We start from the raw sequence: 22337 nt of genomic DNA on the forward strand, positions 1-22337 counted from the left end.
GACTCCTTATCACTCCTTGAAGAGAGCATGAAAAACAGACCAGAACGTGGACGCAATCGGAATCGACTCATGGCAAGTGATGTCCAACGGGCATTGGAAACTTTAGGGATACCCCAGACACGCTTGGCAGCACGGGGATGTAAGTCATGATATTATCCAGTTGAACCTCCAAGAATGCGGCTTACAGTGTTTCAAGCAAGAAAATCCCAAACCTCCTCGAGTTCAGCTCAGAACAAAGGCACCGATAGTTGCGCTGAGGTTGACACTCCGCCTTCCACCGTTGAGTCAGAAACGCGATTCCTCCCAAACATACAATCGCAAAACCCGTTATCATTGGCAGCCTCGCCTACACAAGAGCTACCAACCAATAAAGACCCAAATGAGTGGCAGTGCTGCGGATGTATTCCTATATGCTTGCCACTGATCGCCCTGATCACTACCCCTCAAGCGAGGTTCGATACAAAGCTTCTGACAGCATTGGTGGACTGGGCATACACAATATCATGGGGTAGCTTTTGCTCTGAGCACCTGAGGCGTCTAGCCCACTTTATTCCCACAGAGGATCCATGTGACAGCACTAGAGCAGAGGTAATTCACAAATTGGAGGCATTCTCTTCTCGTAGATGTTACAGTTACATAGGTACGGTCAATTCCCCCTTCATGGCTCATACGTGAGATGCTCAGTCGCTGTCGTATATCTGCTAACTTGCCTTTCACAATAGAAGGCCATACCTGTACCCCTACTGCCAACCTTTGTTCAAATACGGAGCTGCTATATCGTTATACTGGGTCTGCCGATGCGTGGTGGCGTTGGCAAAGGGATGGATTTCTCTATATCCCTGGGTTCTTTTCCTACATGGAAGAGTTTGGTGTGTTCAGGCGTGTTCGGAAGTACCTTGAAAAAAGCGGTACTAAAGAAGATACAAATTCGACATTCAATCGAAATTTCGTCCAGCAATGCTACAGGATGATATCTCAAATGGTACAACGGGATCCGGCTTATTATGCTATTCTAGTCGCATGCAGACCAGACCAAAATCGGAAACTAATTCATCGCCCACGGCAATACCAAGTAACCACTGTTTCCCAATGCGACGATGTAGGGTTCGGTGTCCCAATCGCCCGTACTAAATTACTGGCCCAAGGAGAAGGCACGAGCGACATCCATAGTACTATCATATTCCCGACATGTGAGACTGCACAAAAGATCCGACTAGTCCCAGTGTTTCATCAGGAATTCAACTCATGGCCACAGAGCCCGTTAGAACCAAAGTATGGAGATGGATGCAAAGTATTTGGTGAAGCCCATGAGATCTTGGTACAGCCAGGTGATTTGGTTATGTGCCTCCCGCAAATTCTCCTATGGCCAACGACCTTTTCCTCCTCAAACTTTCTCAGCCTGTCACAGATTGGATTGGACAACAGATTCCCCACACTCCCCGATCAACCGAGTGAGAGGTGCGATACGGGTAGTTCCGACAAGGTCTGGGAGCAGCCAGAACCGCAGGTTCATGATACTAAAAGAATAACGCACGAATATCATACCGCGAAATCAGGCCTTATTGAGGACAGCTGGTGCAGTGCCTCAAGTGCCATAGGCCAGGCATTGACAGGTCGTCTGGATTGGAGTACAGGCAGAGCAAGAGAAGAAATGAACTGTATTCTTGGTTCTCATGGAGCAACAGCAGTCGAATTTGTCGCGAAGTCACGAGCGCAGTTAGCGAAGCATTTTCACAACCTCTGTGATTCAATTGAGCGAGACGACGACATGAACTCTGGTATGAAAAACCCTTCTCGGTTTCCATCAAGAATACTTACTGACTTGGATTCAAGATTGCAGAATGAGCAGGTGTTGGGAACGAGATATCTCACCGGACCTTTTCCAAGGTCAAAATGAATACCTTGAAACACCAGAGTCTTTCACCGATTCTTTAACGTCAACCTCACCTACGTGGAACAATCCTTCTCTAGATGATCTGGTGGCAGACTTGAACCATAGTTTCTCTCAAGAGCCTATGTCTTTCGATTTACCTTGAGATGAGATGGATGATCAGATACTATGATTTCTTTTATCCAACTTACACGGGGGACTAAATGTGAATTTTTTTTTAGATATCTTTTTGAATGTCTGTTATATGAATATATATAAATCCAAGGGGCGTAAAAAGCACTTTTTTATATATAATAGTTGATACTGATGACTCCTAACCTTAGAACCTTGGAAAACATGCAAGCGAGAGAGGATAACTATATAAATTACTGTAGCAATATCCATGGATTATTTAATGAGAGAGTTATGTCCCTTACGTCCCCGGTGGCAACACTTACTCGTCCATATAAGGGCAAATCCTAGACGGTGATTGGCTCGGCAACATGAAATTTCACCGGTCAACATCGTCCGGCGAAATTCCAATTTTACTCTTTACCCCGTACTGGATCTTCTTGATAGCCCGTCTACTATATTTTAAAATATGACCTCCTCATTAAAGATACCGAGCAGCGATGCAGCCATAAGAAAACAGAAAAAGAAGTCCATCGCGTAAGTCCGGAGAACCCATCCCCGAGTCTAGCCGCTAATGTCACGTCTCAAGGTGCCGGAGATGCCACTCACACAAAATCAAATGCACTGGTGGCCAGCCATGTCTTAAATGTCGGCAGGCTGGTTGTCCTGCCGAATGCCACTATGTCAACCGAGATCGTCAAGTTAAAGTGCATGAGAGGTATGCTCCACTAAGCTAAGCACACGCCGTTGCAAGACTAAATATTCGACCAGTTATCTCGAGGAACTGGCTGCCGAGAACCAGCGCTTGCGTAGTCAATTATCACAATCCCCTGGGCTCTTAACACCGACAGAACACCAAGGGCATGATGAAGGTACTTAAAGTTTCCTTAGTCTTTCCGGTGGCTCCGACTTACGCCATTTTCTAGATCTACCCGAACCAGATGCAGACACACATGTTCGAAATCCAATGCTCGGTGAGCGGGCATGGTTCCTACCATATGACCCTTCATTACCACCGATCCACGTCTGTGAAGCAGCATGCACGGCGTTCGCCACCAGACTCCGAAAGGTTCTTACCAAAAGCGAGACCACTTCTCACATGCCTCGAACGCAGTACACACCGGAAACTGCGTTAATGAAAATATGTAATCCCGCAATTGAATGGCCGAGCCTGCCAAGAGCTCGGCTTTTGCTTCAGATTGTGTTCAGTCAGGTCACACGGGTGTATCATTTGGTTCTTCGAAAGTCGACCATCGACGAGCTCGAGGATGCATATCGCAAGGACAACTTCGACGACCCCGTGCTGAAATGTAAATTCTTTGCTCTCTTCGCGCTTGGAGAAGTATATTCTGCACGATCAACCCCGAGCCTTGAATGCAATGTCCCCGGCGTGGCCTATTACGTCAATGCGATGACGATGATACCCATCTTGCCGGAGCGACCAAGCCTGGCACATATTGAAACTCTTTTACTTTTGGTAAGATATTTATCACTTCTATTGCACATGGTTTATGTACTCACAATTGCAGTCACTATACTCGTTTTTCTTAAACCGACGCCATTCGGCATTTCTGTTGGTTGGCAGCGCTATGCGTCTAGGCTTAACTGTAGGGCTGAATCACAATATCCCAGAAAGCAAGTGCCCAGACCCCGTGCAGCGCGAGCATCGGACCAGACTATGGTGGGCAATATATGTATTTGACCGAATGTACGGCTCGAAGGTCGGCTGGCCGATTCAAATTTCCGACGCAGACATCTACGTTGACATGCCATCAAATGTGCCTGGTGATATCCACAATGACCACACATCCGACACTGAATTCCTCACCGCCAGTATTGGGTTGGCAAAGATCACAGGTCAGGTCATTGACCGTGTGTATAGCCGAAAAAGGTTCCCGGAGTCTTTCCTGCAGCGGGAGCAAAAATTACTCATCTCTCTCAAGGAGTGGTCCTGTGCTCTTCCCTCGCAGATTCGGCTCAATCGTGACGGCCCCGTTCCAATGAACGTCATATCACTACATCTTCAATTCAATCAGGTAAGTGGACAGCCTATGCAGAAATGGATTGTCGGCTAATTGAATGTAGTGTATAATGCTAGCCAGTCGGCCGATCCTTCTGCATGCGTTGATTCAAGCTACATCCCCGGAGTCCACCACGGAAGATAACGCGCAGACGAACATTCGCCAGACTCTCAAAACACTTAGTGATGCGTGTATTCACGCTGCAAGACATACCCACTCGCTGATTGTGGAAGAATGGACCAACGGATCAGTCCCGATCTTCGGATATTTCTATGCTCACTATCTCTTCTCTTCGGCACTGATAATGGTTATATCTAGCCTGGTATACCCGGAGAACAGCAATGACTTCGCTTTGTTCGAGGCAGCTTTCGAAATTCTCCGGGCGATGAGCAGCCACGGGAATCTTGCTGCCACCGAGTTCTACGATAATTTGGAATGTGTGAAGCAGTGCTTGGATAAGATTCAAACGTCAGAGGGCGGCCATTTCCACAGTGATTTATCTCGTGTCGCAGAGAGCTCGACTGACTCTCTTGCTGTTACTGCCCCTAACCAGTTGGGGGTTTTTGGTAATACCGCTGGCTCTGGTATTCCTGAATCGACTGCCCCGGCAAACGATGCAAACGATATGGCCTTTTTAGGAGAGAGCATGGAAGAGTTCCTGGCCCAGCCAGACGTTGATTTCTTGCTCGACCCCTCTCTTACTGATACTGTATACTCATGGCCAAATCTTTCTTTATGGACCGCATGAAATCTATCGTGATATTTGCAACATGCTTTTATGTGAGTATACACAAGGGAAAAAGGAAGGGATTCGGAGGTATCTGTATAAGCCGTTTGATATGGGTTGGTAGTCAAATATCTACATTTAGCAGTATACACTTTGAATCAAAATTTTATACCGACAACATCGGGAATGATTAGCATATTCCAATGGCACTTCACCTCGAAACATGCTAGAATGTGAGAGATGAATTTTGAGTTATTCGTGGCAGCTCGTGGGACTGCAGTTCCTCTGACACCTGGCCATTTGACTTTCTATCGGTCGGGCCTTCAAGGGACTTTTTGTTGACCATCAAGCTAGCCAAAAGTCCTACCGCGGCAACGCAGACATACAAAATCCACATGGAACGAAGACTAGCGACATACGCTATGCGGACTGCATTGCGCTGGTGGACAGGGAGTGATGCGATCAGGCCTACATTGGCTTCCGCACTAGACCCGTCAAAGTGTGCTGCCATCTCATCTCCAAGGACATTTGTAAGTGTTGTGGCATGAGTTTGCATGCTATGTTGGAAGACCACTCCTCCGATGACAACAGAAAGAGAGGTGGCGATATTGCGAGTGAACCCAAAAGTTGCAGTTGCAGTTGCAAAATCGTCCGAGGCAACATGGGATTGCAGCGCGATCAGAGGCGACTGGAAATTCATACCTACGCCAAACCCAGCGACAGCCTCAATCACTGCAATTTTGACTATCGACATATGCTCGTCGAAAAGAGTGAATAAACCGAACCCTAGTGTTAATACGGCCATTCCGGTCCAGATGGGCTCGCAAAAGTGGCCTGTGGGTGAGGGTAAGCTGGAAATTCAGCACGGAACAAAGTGTTTGTCTCTTACCAGTGTGCTTTATGACGAATCCTGTGGCAATCCCTGTAAGACATTGAATGATAGCGATGGGAAGAATCAAAACTCCCGACGTCAGGATCGATGTTCCCTTCACAGCCTGGAAGAAAAGAGGAAGGAAATAGAAGGCAGAGATATAGACCTGAATGATTCAAATCCATTTAATTAATGGCTGACATCGTGAGATAAATGACCGAAAATGACCGAAAAAGCACTCACGAAACCATGGCAAAAGCAAACCAACAATGATGCCATATTTGAGGGATGTTTGAAAAGACGCATTGGCATGATGGGAAACCGGGCGTATTTTACTTCACTGAGCACGAACAATGGGATGGTGATGACTCCGAATACAATGAGACATAAGACCGTTGGTGAATTCCACGGGAAAGTTTCTCCTCCAAAATTCAGGCCCAGGAGAAGGAGCAAAGTGACTCCTAAAATGGTGGCAATTCCAAGCCAGTCAAGTCTTTTCAGGCCAGATCGGAAAGATAGTCGGCTTGCTCCAGCGTCAACATTGAGAAGCCAGATCAGCATGATAAACGCCAATGCACAGCAAGGTAGGTTGATCCACCAATTCCACCTCCATGAGACGAGTTGAGTGAACACTCCGCCTAGGACCGGACCAATACCACTGGCCAGTGCCCAGACCACACTGGTTAGTCCCAGGTACATACTCCTGCGTCTTTGTTACTGTTAGCGAGACCCAGCAGTCATATCGGAGGTAATAGTCTGCGATATACCTTATATCAAACATATCTGTGATGCAGATATTGACAAGGATAACGACGCCTCCCGAACCGCTTCCCTGGATGGCACGACCACTGAGAAACATGGGCATATTGGTTGATACTGCGCAGAGGAGAGAACCGACAAAAAAGACCGCGACCGCAGTCAGCAGCATTGCTTTGCGTCCCCAGATATCGCTAAGTTTCCCCCATACTGGACTGGAAGTTGCATTTGCCAAGAGATAGGCAGATCCGATCCAGGTGTAACCTGAACCCGATCGGAAGTCTGCAACAATAGTGGGAATGGCGGGACTGGTGATTGTCTTGGTGCAGACTTGTCAGCTTAAATGACGTTCGTCTTCGGGGTATCGGGAAAAAAGACGTACAAAATCCAGAGCGGCCGTGAATAATGATAACTAAGAAATTAATGTTAGCCGGCATGGCTGCTTCTACTGAGACTCCACCGGATCCTACAAATAGACAGCTAATCACAACTAGCATCCGCGGCCGGCTGGATTTTGGGGGCCCAGCTGATGCCCTTGTGAGACCACTCTCGCTATTCTCGGCCATTGACACCATCTTGTATTGATCCAGTATATCAGCAATAGTTGGTTAGTAGGAGGGGGAGAAAAGAAAGAGGTCCACAAAGAAATTCGACTGGGCATGGGGAAAGCCCCTATCTAATGGACGTACAATATGCGTATTAAAGTACGGAAGCCGCTTGCAGGGATCTGCTTATCTTGCATCTACGAGTACTTATGTCGGTACATATATAATCTGATAAGAAATATAATCAAATAGGCATCGCTAAGAAAAATCGGCGGCCAGTGGCAGTGTCCCCTTCTGGGAGGATATTATATATAATCCGTCCCAACATTGTAAATGCACCTACCATTCGTCTATCCCTCCTTAGAAGCGTCCACAATTTGAATCTCATCAATTCCCATTATGTCAGCGATCTCTGCCAGTGGTATAACCCAATTACACTTTATTGGCGATCTGATAACGCTGTGTGGGGGCGAAAAGGAGCAGCCGGACATTTTAGCATGTGCCAATGGCACAACCATAGACCGCTATAAATACTTCAGTCAAGAGACTAGATAATCTGATCAACAATTCGGCTCATTTTCTCAAATAGTAAGGCCTTTCACTTACAGTAATTAGCCATACGACTGCGAAATGCTCGGTACCTTGGTTTTCCCTTGGTATCCCTTGAACAGAAAAGCCGTGATCAATATGCAAGATACCCAATATCATCAGCATTGGACTGATAATCAAGTTCATTGCCGTATTGGACGAGAAATAAAACTGGAAATCATCTACAGTGGATAACTGTGTCATTCGCAACAACACCATACTCCGCAGGGTCAATCTCAACAACTTTAAATTCCACTTCTCGCTTGTCACCTCCTACGGTGAATCGATCGCCCCCTCGGATTGGGCGGTATGCGTTGCGGAAGTAAATAGTGAGGTATACATCAAAGAGAGAGCTAGTGAAGCCTTCGAGGTTATTTGCCGTAGGCTGGACGGTAATACGCTTGGCCTGAGTGGCGAAAACTAGAAGTTAGCTCATGATAAAAGGGGAGAGAAGGTAAAATCTTACGTATTGGATATTGAGGTAAGAGCGCATAGTGATAACATCACCTTCCCTGACGTGGAGGTTGTCACGCACCACACGGTTAATGTAAGCATATCCATCCTCTAGGTTATTTCTAGACAAGACGACCAAAACAGTGTCCCTGCCGTTCTTTTCCTTGATTAGGACAGTATCACCACGTGATAATTGAAGGGTCTCCATGGTCTTTTCGGAAACTGTGACAGCTGAGTTTTCATCGTAGACAGCATTAGCCACACTGTTCATGAGCTGTTAGCATTCATCCTCCATCCTCCATCCTCCATCATCAACATAGGGGAAAACTTGCATCAACGAGCTGGGTTTCTTCTCTTTAGGCATAGCAGTAGAATCTAGCCTGGACACAGAATTGAGAGTGGGTTTATCGTTGTGAGAAGAAGACCGAGGCTGCGTCCCTTTCGTTGGGAACTGTATGGTGGAATGCTTGGTTGACAGGTTCTTGGATACTTCAGTGGATTGAGATGGAATATTCCAGGAGTTTGAGGCTTCTGATGAGGCTGAGATTGCTGTGCCAAGATTCAACCCCGCGATAGTTGTTTCTAAGCCAAGATCAAACGAAGCAAGGTTTTGCAGCCACGCATTCTCGAGGGCCTCCTTGGCAGATGGTCGCAGCATAGCATCGGCGGCTAGTAGAGCCTTCAAAAAGGTAAGAGCTTTCGAGCTGATAGCGAGTGGTAAGATGTTAGATGGTAAAATTGACGTCTGGACATAAGAGTACAAGGAGGGAAATGTCGGAAATGGATAGCTATAGCAAAGCATATAGCATACCATCACGCCCAACGACCATATATCGACACCATATACGAAATGAAGGCGACGAGTCTCAATTTGAGAAGGACTGAGTCTAGAGGGGTATATATGCTGCATCTCAGGCGCCATGAATCTTGGAGTGCCAACTTGAGTGTGATTTGCGGCATCCTCATTGAACCGTTTGCTGACACCAAAGTCACCGATCTTGACCCACCATTGAGGACCTGTTGACATGACGAATACATTCTAATACTATTTTATTAGTAAAAGCCATACCTATCAGCTGGGTATATAGGGGCAAAAGATTACCTTGGGTTTGAGGTCTCGATGGATAAAGTGGTTATCATGGAGATGTTGGAGACCGCGCAAGATTTGAAAAGAAATCTGTTGAACTTCTTTCTCGGGCAATGGGCCTTTCAAATTATCATGAAGATCGCCATTCTTGATGTGTTCCATAGCAATATAGAGGGAATGTTCATTTTCGAACCATCCAACAGACCTCACAAATAAACCGTCGTACTTTGTGAGTGAATAGATATTAGTCTCTATCACCTAAGAAAGGAGCAGCTCAACTTACCTTCATCTGCGAGAACTTTGCAATTGCATTTAGTTCCTGGTCGCAGTATTTTTGATGTAAAGGGTTTGGGTCCTTAGTGATGATTTTGACAGCACGTAGCTTGACTGTGTTTCCACTCACACATCGTTCGAGCCAAACCATCCCAAATGCTCCTCGGCCGAGCGTTTTGTCCTTTTTCCATATCTCTTTCTTATTGTATCTAGTTCCAGTACTGCTGTAATCTGGCTGATAGGAATAGTGGTGCGTGGAATCTGGATAAAACTTGGTGGGCAATTCCATGTCCCGCACAAGCTCACTTCTCGGCATGGTGAGACAACGGGGGCTTTACCCGGTCTTGAGTATAAACGGGGATCAAAATGGGCAAGCACTCCACATATCTTTCTCCGGTCAACTACCTCGCGAGCATAGGGATAATGTAGAGATTACCCCACAGCTCGGCCTACTCAGCTCTACATCACGTGCACAATATGATTTGACTCGTATTGTCGCATCCTTGATTCGTTATTTCATTGGTTCAAGCTTATCAGATCAAACCCATCCCCTTTAAAGTGAAGATAAAGCAAATAGGACAGAGTCATGTTTCCGTTCATGGACGATAGACCTCACTTTGCATTGCGTATTGCGTTGATTCCTAACTACAAATACACACCCCTCCGTCTAGCTTTTATAGCGTGAGCCTTCCGTTGACTGTCAATACATACTCGAGCACTGTTCTAACTTACTTTTTTTTCGTTGCCATCTGATCTACTACCCAAGTCTATGATAAGATTAATATCTGCAAGTCATACCAAGCCACACTCAATTAAGGATCTCCTGTGGCATCTCTTCTCAACCTTCCGACGGCTTAATTCTTGGCCAGCTTCAACTAGGCACATCGAGTATGGCAGCACAGGATATTCCCTTGAAACATTAGAATATCTAGCTATTGGAGGTTGCACTATATGAGTTCATATTTCCTCGATCCAGACGCGTAATTTGAGACTTGACGTATTGGAACTCGAGAATATATAAAATACGTTTGTGAGAACATAATTTACCAAGTGCTTTTGCGGCTTAATATTTAACCTTGCAGGGGGATCAGGGGATCTATGGATGGATGCCTGCAGCTATTATGTCATGACCCTATCGCCATTAAACTAACATGTGACTTAAGAGTATGGGTATGAAAGTGGGTAAACTAAATTGGAAACTTGCCATTACAACCTAATGGTTGTCATAGTGATCTTTTTTATTTTTTAGTAAACTTCGGGTTCATTAATTCGTTGTGGAGTGAAGTGAGGCTGTGGGGATATGAATATAATACAGATAGATCACAATGCAAAGGAAGATTCGGAGGTACTAGTCTTCTTACTACTATCATCCGCCCATTCTAGGCATCTAGGAGGGATTGATTCCTTGGGGAAGTCTACTCCGTATATTGATTACCATCATGTTAAATGCCAAAGAGACTCAATTAACTGCTGATTGGGTCATGCGGCGCCACATCAGGCTTCACAGTCATGCAACATTGTATGTGAGTCACGGGTATGAATGACATCAAGTCACATGTATTTTGTTTCTAGTGAATTTAGAAAAATATAGATATGTCTTGATATCTTAATATTCTCAGATTTTCCAATGTCCTCTTTGTACTTGATCTATCAGATCTATACGTAGTGATTGAACTTTCATAGTTCGCAGTTCTTTGGTTCCCCCGCAGTGGGTCCCGCTTCTCGTGTGTGCCTGACCGCTCTTGTCTTCGCTGTCACTTTCTCTTGACACGCGCCCAACCTCGAAGCCTGTGAGATGAAATGCTTTGATGCATCTGCTTGCATGCACTTCTCACTATCTCATACCCCGCATTCATGGCTTCGGCGGATATACAATGGGGTACATTGATCAATCCAGACAAGAGCCCAGCCCCACTGCTCGAACAGCTGTGCCTGGGGATCGCACAGTTGATGGTAAGTTCTAGACCCTACCTGTATTGAAGACCACACTGACACCTCCAAAGTCATCCTTTGATACTAATGGCACCACTGATATCACTCCCGAGCGACTTGCTACCTTTTACCGCAAAGTCGGCGGCAACTACGACCCTTTATTCCTCGAGACTAAGGGACAAGCCCTGTCATTCATCTACCAGTCACTAGGATGTTTCCACAGCCTCCAGCCCTCAGCAAACCCATATGAACCCCCATCGATCCCGTCCCTACTTCCGAATGGCTTCGTGCGGTGGCAGACAATACAACTGTTGATGGACCCAGATGAACACTCGGTGTATTTGCAAAATGCGGTCAACCTTTGGGATATTCCAGATGTAAATGGCGAGATCTTTCCGAAAACGATTCCTCGCGACGCATTCCCTTCCGAGCCCGACCCAGAGATGTTGGAATGGCATGAAGGCGTGAGTCGGCGATTGGAACAGGACTATTTAAAAAGACACACGAAGCGTGCTTCGCCACCAGACTTTGGGACATATCATTATCATTTCAGTGGCAAGGATCCTCTACCCGACGAAGATGATTACTTCTCACGTCCACGCCGGGCGGCGTCAAAGCGTTATAGTCATGCGGAACCCGATCGGCCCAGCAGTCATCGCCACCACCGCCGAAATTACAGCGGGGAATATCCCGCATTTTCTGCACGTAGACCTGGAACGAATCGACCAGGCTTTTCAACCCCGAGAGTTTCATCCCCTCCCCCATGGGGAGAGCGTCCAGCACGTTCAGGTGGACGAGACCAAGGTGGCCGGCACGGCCATCCACTAAGCCCAGGGACAGGTGAGGTTCCAGATGTCTCTGATGTGTCTTCAGATGAGGTTACACGCCGCCGCAAGGACCGTGCGAAACCCAATAAGCACTCGGAGCGGCGTCATCTATCACCACCTTCCAACAGTAGTGCCAGACGGCACTCCCACGAGGCCTACACCCGCAGGCCATTCCGAGATCTATCGCCGACAAGTCCTTCCCGACATCGCCGTGGGCATGAAAGCTACTCTTCACGATCTAGCAAATCCAACTCTGAGCCTTCGCCGAAGGTTCACCCGAGAGATTACTCTAGAGATCATCTGAGAGACAGGGATCCAAGAGATAGGGATCCGAGAGATTACCCAAAGGAGAATCCAAAAGACCGTTCTCGATCACGCACAGCAGGTGTCAAGTTCCGTGAATTTATATTTGGTGACCCGGCCCCTACGCCAGCTGCTCCAGAGCCACCTTTCTACAGGTCACCAACTCCTCCGCCACCAAGAGCGATGCCGAGACACCTAGGTACTTACGCCGCAGATGACATGAGAAGAGGAAGCTACAGTGGTGGCAGTACAGGTAATAGTCGACCCAGTAGCGGAGGAAGTGGGTCTGAACGTCCCCGATCATACAGCAGTGCCGGATTCCATCCCCGCACAACCGGATGGGCGAGCCCTCGGAACCCTGCCTCAAAGCGATACCCCCCGGCAACTGTACCTGAGGATGATGGATACATTCCCTCGCGGAGGGTCCCGATTTACGAATAATGCCCACGACTGATGCACGTTGATACACTTAACGAATTTCTTTCTACCATGTTTTCTCATTTTGAGCATACAAACGTTCACTCTCCTTTGGCCCCAACGATATATTTTATCACCACGCCTCAGACCATTAGCTTTGGCATCTTACCTCTATGACGACAGATCTAACATTACACTCTCGCTTTTGGCCGGCCTCTTGATTTGGCGTTTCATTTTTCTGGCTTTTTACGCTTCTTCGCAGCAATGATTCTCACGATTCGAATGAAATTCAAATGACAAGCCCAAATAATCAGGGCACACGAATTCAAGCTGAAAGGTGCATCGTGTAGATCCTATGATGGTTGAAACTAAGCGGCGTAACTGAGGGGTGATGAAGTCTTGCAACGCTGCGCTTTCAATGTGATATGAGCTCTACAATCTTCAGTTTTCATTCAGTGTTCAGTGTAGGGGTTTTATCAACGACAGAAACAGAACCCAATATCAATTCAATCATGAAGGTGGGCTCTTTGGAAAGTAAACCCGTAATCACGCAGCACAGCACAGATTTCTTCCTTCTCAACATTGGCCGTACTAGACGGCGGCATCCCCAGAAGCGTCATTTTCCTCTCATCGGCCGTATACTGCTCAATCGAAAAACCATCCTCCCCACCAAATATAGAAAGTGTACTTGCGTACGCAGGGCCACGGACCTTCAAGAACTCCAAATCCGGATTCGGGTTCCTGTCGCGGAAAAACGCACCAAATACATCATGAACAAGCTGTGAGTGAAGAATATCCCGATCATCGTAGTACGGTTTCACATCTTGCGTCTTGGCATTTAGGGTACCCCACGCTGGCAGGTTATCCGAGGTATGACAGGAAGCGTTGTATACACTATTCGGGTAGCAGATATCCGGCATGTTTGCCGTCTGTGCATGGCCATCTGTTATTTGGATTTCGTATAGTGAAGTGAAGGCGGAATTAGAGTTATCGAGAAGATATCCCTGTGGACAAGTCCATTCACTGTGCGTCAGGGTATCGGAAACAGCGTTGAGGACGGCACCGGTGTCCGAATCATTGACATTGTATGCACCCGAGGCGATGATATTCTGAGCAAGAGTCTCGCCGAATGTGGTATTGAGAATTGTAGCAAATGGGGCTTTTATCAAGCTGAGAGCACCCATGTAGAGGCTTGCTTCGTCCCGCACAGTGGTGAACATGGTTGGGACGTTGATAGGGAGGCTTTTATTTGCTAGGAGGGCGTGGAACTGGCCGTCGATCACACCCGATCCGGTATCATCTACCATTGGCATGAATGGCTCATCTGCACCGGCTGCTTGTGTGCTGTTGTAGAAGTAATTTGCGATGCTGGATGAGAAGGTCTTTGTGGCATTTTGGAACTCGGTTGAGTTATCGAGATACATTGAAGCCGGGACGGAACGAAGGCACTTGACGAGACTTTCTTCGGAATCATTACCCTCACAGCCAACTGCGTTTGAGACTTCTGGGGCGATGTATTTGGAGTAAAGATCATGAGGGAACCATGGGAGATCGAAATTTGCTGATTGCACCAACGCGCCGGAGAAGAGACCCTTTGCTGCAGTGCTAGAGAGCAGAGCTACGATACTTTGGCCTCCAGAGGACTGGCCAAAAACAGTGACTCGGGATGGATCGCCTCCTAAGGCAGAAATGTGTTCTTGAACCCATTTCAAAGCCATGATCTGATCTTGAATACCGTAATTTCCGGTTGTCAGGTTCCCCGTCGAGAGAAAGCCCAATGCTCCAAGGCGATAATTAAGCGTGACGACGATCACATCGCTGCGGCTGGCGAAGTTTCCCCCGTCATATTCAATCAGAGATGAAGCCCCGTTTGTGAACGCACCGCCATACATATAAACAGCCACGGGGCGGAGCACAGTGCTCTTTGTGTCATCGTGAGGGAGGAATGGGGTGAAGACGTTCAGGTAAAGACAGTTCTCGGACATTCCATCAATAGACACCTTGCTAAGAGGTGAGGGGGATTGAATGCATATATCCCCCATACTGGTCGCTTCGATGTTCTTCGCTCCTGTATAGTCTTGGGGCGGGGCAAGGCGCAAGTCCTCGACTGGGGGACTTGCAAAAGGCACGCCCAGGAAGCGGAAGGATCGTGCATCCCGATATCCGGTGAATGTATAATCATTGGACGTGACAGTTAGCTTCGTATTTTCTCTTGCGGCTGCGTCGAGATCGGTTGTTGCGGGTGGAGTTGAAGTACAGAGGGCCGGTAGCTTCTCTCTACATTGCTTCGGTATAATCTGGCGATGGGAGATCGAGAGAGCAAAGCAGTTCTTGTGGGAGTCCTGTTCTGTTGACAGCCACAGGTAATCGTCAGCTCCTAGCTCCTTCGTAAAGACGAGGTAATCTAGCTCATAGCCGAGCTCGGTTTGACTGTCATTTTGCCTCCAAGACCACGGAAAGAGCTTCTCGCCAATGGCGGTGCATTTTGCAGTCGCATCGGCATACCTCGAGGGTTCATGTGCTAAAACGGCCGAAGTGCCATTGTTCTGAGGGCCAAGGTTGTTGTAATGCAATATGCGAAGAGCACCAAGGGATGTAACAAGGGGGTGGCGTTCTTCGGCCAATACCTGGCCCAACAGCACAGACGACACCAACACCACCAGCTTGGACTTCATCTCTAAGTATATTCTCAAAGAGCTGGAGCCGGTGGATGAGTCTGTAAATAGAAACTTCTCTAAAATGGTGGTATAATTTGGCAGGGGGCAACATCACACACCGCATGCATTTATAGTTTTCCGGATTTGGCAATGCGCGTCATGCTCGGCATCGAGAGAAATGAACCGGATTACAGTGGTGAGCTGAGGATGTAAATGAAGCTTCAGTACTGGATACGTTTGAGAAATTATAATTGATTTTGCAGTTACAAGCCTTTACCTAAAGGTCATGGCTCTGAAAATCCCATCCTTGTACTGCCCGACAGTGTACTCCATGACTCGATGAAGGGTTTTCAAAAGAGACGTAGTATATTTCACACTTGTGATACGACCATCAAGGTCAGACAAAGGACCCCATATACGCTGTGGGACAATGAGTTAGTTAGCTGTTGTAACCAAGTCACCGAAGTATAATGCTTACTACTTCTTTCAAGACGCCAGACCCTCCAACTCCAATAGCAATATAGAATTTTCAGTCCTCTCTGACAGCAGTACAACCAAGAAGTGGAGGCAAGTCTTGCGTGGTTTTACGCAGTGCGAAAGCCCACATCAGAAATCCTGTCATCCATACCCCAATCTGGACTTGCACTTCTACCAAATTTCCATCCGCGGCTTTGATCTCAACACCAGGGCCCAGAACACTTTTCCCGGTATGTGGATGAGTCATATGGCTGAAAGATTTCCCGGAAGTATGGAGATCCGCCTGTTCATATTCAACTTCCCAATCGTTCACAGGAAGCCCGACAACAAAATCGATTTTGCGGGTATATGTATCGCGGACTGTATATCGAGGTTGGTACTGGGGGTCAATGGACTCAGTCTGGCTACTAGGAATTAGCAAGTGATAGAAACACACGGTGGCTTCATGAAACATACACACGTCTACACTCTAACGGTAGTTCTGCAATAGCGCCCTCGAATAGCGGCAGTGCTACCTTATTCACCCAAGAACCCCCACTACACAATTTAGTGGCAGATTGGCACGAAGGATTCGACACTTTCCGAGCCACATCGTGAATATCGCAGAACTCAGAATCCTGAGTTAGAGCTGCTAGCAATTGAGTCGCAGCGGCGCTTCTATGGTCGGCAGATTCATGGATGTAGGCCATGCGGGGGCTGGCAGCGGCTAGTTCAGCTTTCGCGCGTGATGGACTCGATAAACGTGCTCGCTCACTCTGGCTAGTCGTGGGGCTTGATAGAGCTAGAGAAATGATGTCGTCGGGTGTTCCAAAAGCGGGTTGGCAGGTCCTCTTGGAAGGATCTGTTTGCGATATCAGATTCTCGGCCTCGAGTAACGACCTCTTGCGTTTGTGCTGTGATTCTGGAATTGAAGGAGGGCTCGTTCGGTTGCCCGCCAGCTTTTCGAACTGACCGGTATTAGGTGGAGATTTAGGCACGCTCCTCGCAACTTCTTTATCCAAGACAAGATGGCGGGGGTTTGCTCAGAAGACATCAGGCCGAATCTAACACAACATGGTGTACTGCAAAGCCGACCATGCCTTTCACTGGGGCACCCACGTAAGAAGACAGTGTCCATTTTGCGATAAGCTAGTATAATATTAATGATGGAGCAATATATAATGTGATATAGTGTCAAAACAAAAACAAAATTGGACACTAGATCTCAGGAATTAAACCACATTTTAGCCGCCCGTACTGGTAGCTCATAATCAACATCCAAATAGTACCTCCAGGCGCTCACATTAACATGCAACGCCTTGCATTCCCAGTTAAATGCAACAGCGCCCACGCGAAAACGGTCGAGTGCCTGGAATGCATCGTACCCAGTCAAACCAGCAACAATCAGACACCCAATGCCTGCCAAACCTACACTACCGGCAAACCCGAAATCAAAGGTAGATGCTTTTTTCCTCCATTTTTCAGGACTCCCCCCTTTAACCATCGATGCGATCAACGGGAATGCACCGAGGGCACATATCATCACGATAGCAATAAGGGAAAGCGCACCAACTAGACACACGAGAGAAACGTAACCATCGATCCATTGGCCGGAATACTGGAAGACCCAATATTTGAAAAGTGGCTCGTTGGAGCAAATTTGCTCTGCTGAGCATGACGAAGTACCAGGTGCATCCTGAATCTGAGCCGCGAGACACTCATATGCAGGGTAGCCTGAGAATCTCTGCTTGCCCCATTTACCTATCAACACACAGAGATAAACTGAAGCTATCCACTGCAGAGTTGCTACTACATACAGTGTCCACCTTGCAGCTCGTGCCCTTCTAGGAAAGGGTCTGAGGACACACTCAAAGGGATGATAATGTATCATGTAGCAATATTTCCATAGCGATACCCAGCCTAGCATGGAAGGCATGGGGTATTGCGTTGGGAGCATGGCATATCTGACAAAACCAAAGCACCACCAGATAAACGAAGCGAGATCCCAGGCCATGATACCCCAAGTATCCCACTCTAACCCTGCGCAGAAGGCATCATCGTCGTTGTACCGGGCTTTCTGGATCTTGTGGAGTTGCCAAAATGACGTGACGAAAGTGATGGAAGCCTTAATCCATACTTCAAGGCTCGTCGCCCAGAATGCCGATGAATATGGCTTAGATGGTACCACCTTGAAGTCATTGAAACAGCTTATTATCTCGCACCAGCTGTAGATGGTTCCATTCCCATTCGAATCGTTCGGGATTGACAAAGACGGCTTGTTCAAGCCCACAACGTTGCTCTGATGTTGTAAAGAGGCTCTGACAGCGGAGCAATTATATGTGATGGCAGACACAGACGTGTTGTAACAGTCCTTGAACATAGTATTCTTGTACAACGCGTATTCCGAGCTTTTGGGATCGAATCCAGTGTTGTCCGTTCTTACTGCGAACAAGACCATGACGACAATCCCGAGCACTAAAAGACATGCTAGGATCACCAGGCCGGTCCATATTGAGCATGTTATCATGCGTCGCGTGTGCTTCCTGCTAGACCGCGGAGGAAATTGTGGGAATTTGCAGTCGGTATTGTCGACTTGTAAGTATTAGCATTGGCTACATCTACAGCCGTGAGAACGCAAAGGGCAGGCATATACACACAATCATATCGAGGCTCGTTCCTCTCCACGGTAATATAATCAAAACCATAAGAGTTTGTTGTTGATCGGGGGATGTGCCTCGGCATATTGATGAAAGATATCCAGTATTCAGACCCAAAAAGTGGGGGCCAATCTGCTGTACACAAGATTAGCTATGCCCAGTATAGATGGAACGGAGATGGAATCTCAATGAGAGAGGCCAATATAGTTATAACGACAGGGCTGTCTTTCCTTAAAAATATTCTAGAGCTAATCCCCACCTAATGAGCGGGAGGCTGGCCGAGCCTTTCTGTGGCCCAGTCTTGCGCCTCCACAACATTAATCGGGCTCTAATTTATCCTTAGGCACTGTGCCTAGGTTGATGTTAAATATAGTCATGCCAAGAGTGGCGGATATTCTAACGTGATAGAGCGCTGGCTGTGGCACATGGCTAGTGGCAGCCACAGTGTTTACCGGCTGCCGCGCATGGGCTGAACAATTCGTATGATAGAACAAACACGATCAATGACCAACTTACTCTAGGGTAATGTATAGGGTTACTATTGCACTAAAAGGCTCCAGGGCGAAGACTGTCTACCACAGGCAATTCTATGGAGTGTAGCTATATTAATTATGTACCTATGATCCTCTTGAAAGCTGACATCTAGAATCACCAGGCACATATTTAGCCTCGAAATTGAGAGCCCAGTTTTGATTAATAATTTGATAGGCGAATCATTTCCCCCGTTGCTGCAATGGAGTTCGTATACACAAGCCCTATTCTGTACAGGGCCTAGTAGTCAGCCTTGTTCTGGGGTGTGTTGTTGGGAAGTGTGATAGATGCGGCCATGTGCAGATGCCAAGAAGCCGAAGAGCCAAGGTAACCCAATCACATTTGACCGGTGTTCAGCTAGAACCCGGTCGGCGAGTCAGTCGCGCGATGTGGATGGGCCATCTACGAATAAGATGTGCGGTTGAACCCAAGAAAGGAGGCTAGGGAGTTTTATACTTTGTTACTCGACCCCATCTTCCAGGCTTAACTCTCTTCGAAATCCCAGCCTCCTTACTCCGTAAACCCACTCCGGAGTATTGCGGTAACTTAGTTAAGAGCCCCATTACTAGTTGATATTTTTCTTTCTGGGTTTCTAAATTAACCATGTGAATTATATAGCTGTTTTGTTTCTATTCGTGAAAGGCTTGCTGGCATATGACTCGACGGCTTTCGTTAGTTGGCAGCTTGAAGGGAACGGCCGCTCCACATGGTTTAAACTTAGTTTTCAGGTTCCTTACAATAAAAAGTGCAGAGCAAGATATCAGTCTCATGGGTCCACTGTTAACGGATCTAAGTTGTTGTAGTACTATATACAGTCCTAGCTATTACCATGGTTGCCCTGGCATATTCATCGCCGTCCCACCGTCAGATGGTCTGTCTAATGCGTTGAAGTTCGGTCCGAATTGCTGACCTTGCTGGTTGGACGAAGTCCACATTCCAAAGGAACCTGTCGCGAGAAAACGATCGGCTATAGCCTAGTCAGATCAGGTAAGAGACAAGGATCGACTGGAGACTCACGCTCGAATAAACTCATATAATCTGGTAGTAGCAGTCCTTCGTCCAGGGGTTGACCGGCAAAATTGGCAGAATTTTCGAGGAAGGTGTTCGTTTGATCATTGCCTTGTAAATCGCGGGAGACATCTTGCCTGAAACCGAGGTTGGACTTGCCACTATCGCCGGCTTTTGCGAGGACGAAACTAACTGTTTCGGCGGCTTTTGTTGCTTCCTTGGAAGTGGGACTCTTTCGCATCCAAATGGACCTGCAGATTTGAAGGGATGCCCGAATTTCTTGCTCGCGCTGTAATGCTTTCCCCCGATACAGAATGGAACATAGTACCATAGTAGCGGTGAGGAATTGATGGTTCATAATGGAAGTCACGCGGAACCTCATGGTATGAAGTTGGCCGCCCGGGCATGTTTCCTCATCAAGCATGTGTTGGATATTCAGCATGCCCAGCGAAGCATCCAAGCAGACTTTTCGCGAGTAGCCCATTGGATCATCGTCTGGATTAGTCGGACTTGTATATAGAAACCTGCGATGAAGAGCAATCTGGCCTTTATAGACCATATGACCCAAGAATAATCGCGACATGATGACCTGTGGAGAGTCCGTCACACTCGTCGCCAAGGGCTTCATCTGCAAAAGGGGCGGAATACTGACTATGGCCTCTTGCAGTATGCCGTCGACATGCATCACATCTGCATAACTATATGGCTTAACCGCGTCTGTGAGGTCGGCCACTGTGCCCAGTGCTGCCAAGATACGTCGTCGAGCGATCAGTCCGAGGGAATTAGTGTATTCGGTCAATGGACGCGACGGAGGAAGGTCTTTTGACTGTTCGTCGAAGTCCGTGTCATTCAAATTTCGCGGTTCGGCTGTATCCCATTTCGAGTCGGATATCATGCGTGGCATGCCCATTTGATTCGACACGAGTGTGTCCCCCATCAAGACCGTCGCCCACAGATGGCGACGCATCTCTCCCTGAAAGGGAGAAATTCCAGGGAAATGACTGGAATCGTGGTGGTAGCCCATCTGCATGGCCAAATTTATTTCCAAGGCCAGCAAATACCACGTATCTTGATCAGCGTCTGTACGAAGGCAAAATTCGACGTAGACGTAGTTGATCACCGTTTGAAGGACATATGGCCCTGATCTAGTATATTCGCCTAACACTAGGCATTGGACAATCTTTTCTCGATAGAGCTCAATCTGAAGTGATAGATGTTCCACTTCGGCGTCGAACGTATCCGTAGTCAAACAGGCAAGGCAGACCATGCTGAACAGAAGACCGATCCACATGATTGGAACGCTAGATGGATTCGCCCAAAATGCCTCATACTACTTTCGTCAGCGAAAATGTTCAATTCTCGCGATGAAGAAAACCTGCCTCTCTTAGAAAGCTTGGACCATGAACAGCTGCTGTAAGTATAGTTAATACCAGATATACAGACCCCATTAGAACACAAAGGGGAGTACAAACACGCAGAAACTAGATCTAGACAATTTAAAGAATCGAGATATGTAGCGATCAACGGCGGCCTTAGGGGGCAATGCTGCCAATATTTCGCCACGAGAAGCGATCTTGCGGCACCCGTATAGGAGTAGCGCATACCCAGATCGTAGCCGGGACGGGTCATGTGCAAGGTCGTCTGGCAGTTGGTCTGGGGTATTAGCTAGTCGTAATTGCTCATCGCGATCAAAATGGTCCTTTCAATCCGCGATTCCATCGAGAATCGCAGCCCAGTGATCACCGCCTACATACCGTAGCTCAGACTCGCTGATACGCATGCTGCCACATTCCGAATGGCCATCTATCGGCGCTTCCATGACAGTATCCATGGTAAGGGTCCCCTGGGAAATCGAGCGGGCAGAGTCTGGCACAGGCACGGGGACAGGCTGGCCTTTATTCGCCGAGTCGCTCATCAGCGAGACGACCAGTCGTTCTAGCTGTACCAGTCGGTCGTGGACCCCTGGGGGCGCAGCCGCGGACTGAGGCTTTGAAATACCAGTGCAACCCGATGTATCGGCATATGTGCAGATTTGTCCTCGAGAAGAACAGCACGAGCAAGGGTTTTGACGATCACATCGCGATCTGCACAGCAAAAAGAGAACAGATCGACCTGTGAGTGCTGGCCACGGACAGGTTCATGGAATGAGATTCTTCTTACTTACGGCGCCGGCACGGGTTACATGACAGTTGCGGCTTGTCCCTTTGCCGACTTGGTTTAGGTCTA

General features: G+C 47.5%; 7 protein-coding genes across 7 annotated transcripts; 2 read left to right on the forward strand and 5 right to left on the reverse strand.

Annotated features, from left to right (window-relative positions):
- Positions 1-2471: 2471 nt before the first annotated feature.
- Positions 2472-4771, forward strand: N7487_007186 (Zn(II)2Cys6 transcription factor; the record flags this gene model as incomplete). The annotated part of the gene is made up of 6 exons (XM_056874916.1): positions 2472-2539; positions 2592-2720; positions 2774-2874; positions 2929-3479; positions 3532-4038; positions 4088-4771. 6 exons carry the CDS (start codon positions 2472-2474, stop codon positions 4769-4771), a joined length of 2040 nt encoding a protein of 679 aa, XP_056727104.1.
- Positions 4772-4976: 205 nt separating this feature from the next.
- On the reverse strand, positions 4977-9639 carry N7487_007187 (uncharacterized protein; the record flags this gene model as incomplete). Its single annotated transcript, XM_056874917.1, has 11 exons — positions 4977-5584; positions 5640-5787; positions 5865-6324; positions 6389-6707; positions 6760-6789; positions 7697-7916; positions 7977-8226; positions 8389-8708; positions 8775-9002; positions 9066-9275; positions 9334-9639. The coding sequence occupies 11 exons, from the start codon at positions 9637-9639 to the stop codon at positions 4977-4979; spliced, it is 3099 nt and encodes a 1032-aa protein (XP_056727105.1).
- Positions 9640-11177: 1538 nt separating this feature from the next.
- Positions 11178-12826, forward strand: N7487_007188 (uncharacterized protein; the record flags this gene model as incomplete). Its single annotated transcript, XM_056874918.1, has 2 exons — positions 11178-11276; positions 11327-12826. The coding sequence occupies 2 exons, from the start codon at positions 11178-11180 to the stop codon at positions 12824-12826; spliced, it is 1599 nt and encodes a 532-aa protein (XP_056727106.1).
- Positions 12827-13308: 482 nt separating this feature from the next.
- On the reverse strand, positions 13309-15477 carry N7487_007189 (putative cholinesterase; the record flags this gene model as incomplete). Its single annotated transcript, XM_056874919.1, has 1 exon — positions 13309-15477. One exon carries the CDS (start codon positions 15475-15477, stop codon positions 13309-13311), a length of 2169 nt encoding a protein of 722 aa, XP_056727107.1.
- A 255-nt stretch (positions 15478-15732) lies between these two features.
- N7487_007190 (uncharacterized protein) lies at positions 15733-17419 on the reverse strand (the record flags this gene model as incomplete). The annotated part of the gene is made up of 4 exons (XM_056874920.1): positions 15733-15879; positions 16088-16340; positions 16393-16883; positions 17174-17419. 4 exons carry the CDS (start codon positions 17417-17419, stop codon positions 15733-15735), a joined length of 1137 nt encoding a protein of 378 aa, XP_056727108.1.
- A 2508-nt stretch (positions 17420-19927) lies between these two features.
- Positions 19928-21402, reverse strand: N7487_007191 (fungal specific transcription factor domain-containing protein; the record flags this gene model as incomplete). Its single annotated transcript, XM_056874921.1, has 2 exons — positions 19928-20070; positions 20121-21402. The coding sequence occupies 2 exons, from the start codon at positions 21400-21402 to the stop codon at positions 19928-19930; spliced, it is 1425 nt and encodes a 474-aa protein (XP_056727109.1).
- A 411-nt stretch (positions 21403-21813) lies between these two features.
- On the reverse strand, positions 21814-22026 carry N7487_007192 (uncharacterized protein; the record flags this gene model as incomplete). Its single annotated transcript, XM_056874922.1, has 1 exon — positions 21814-22026. The coding sequence occupies one exon, from the start codon at positions 22024-22026 to the stop codon at positions 21814-21816; it is 213 nt and encodes a 70-aa protein (XP_056727110.1).
- Positions 22027-22337: the final 311 nt, after the last annotated feature.

The sequence above is a fragment of the Penicillium crustosum genome, assembly GCF_028827405.1.
Source record: "Penicillium crustosum strain IBT 35664 chromosome Unknown utg000003l_segment0_segment0, whole genome shotgun sequence".
In the NCBI taxonomy this organism is placed as follows: Eukaryota; Fungi; Ascomycota; class Eurotiomycetes; order Eurotiales; family Aspergillaceae; genus Penicillium; species Penicillium crustosum.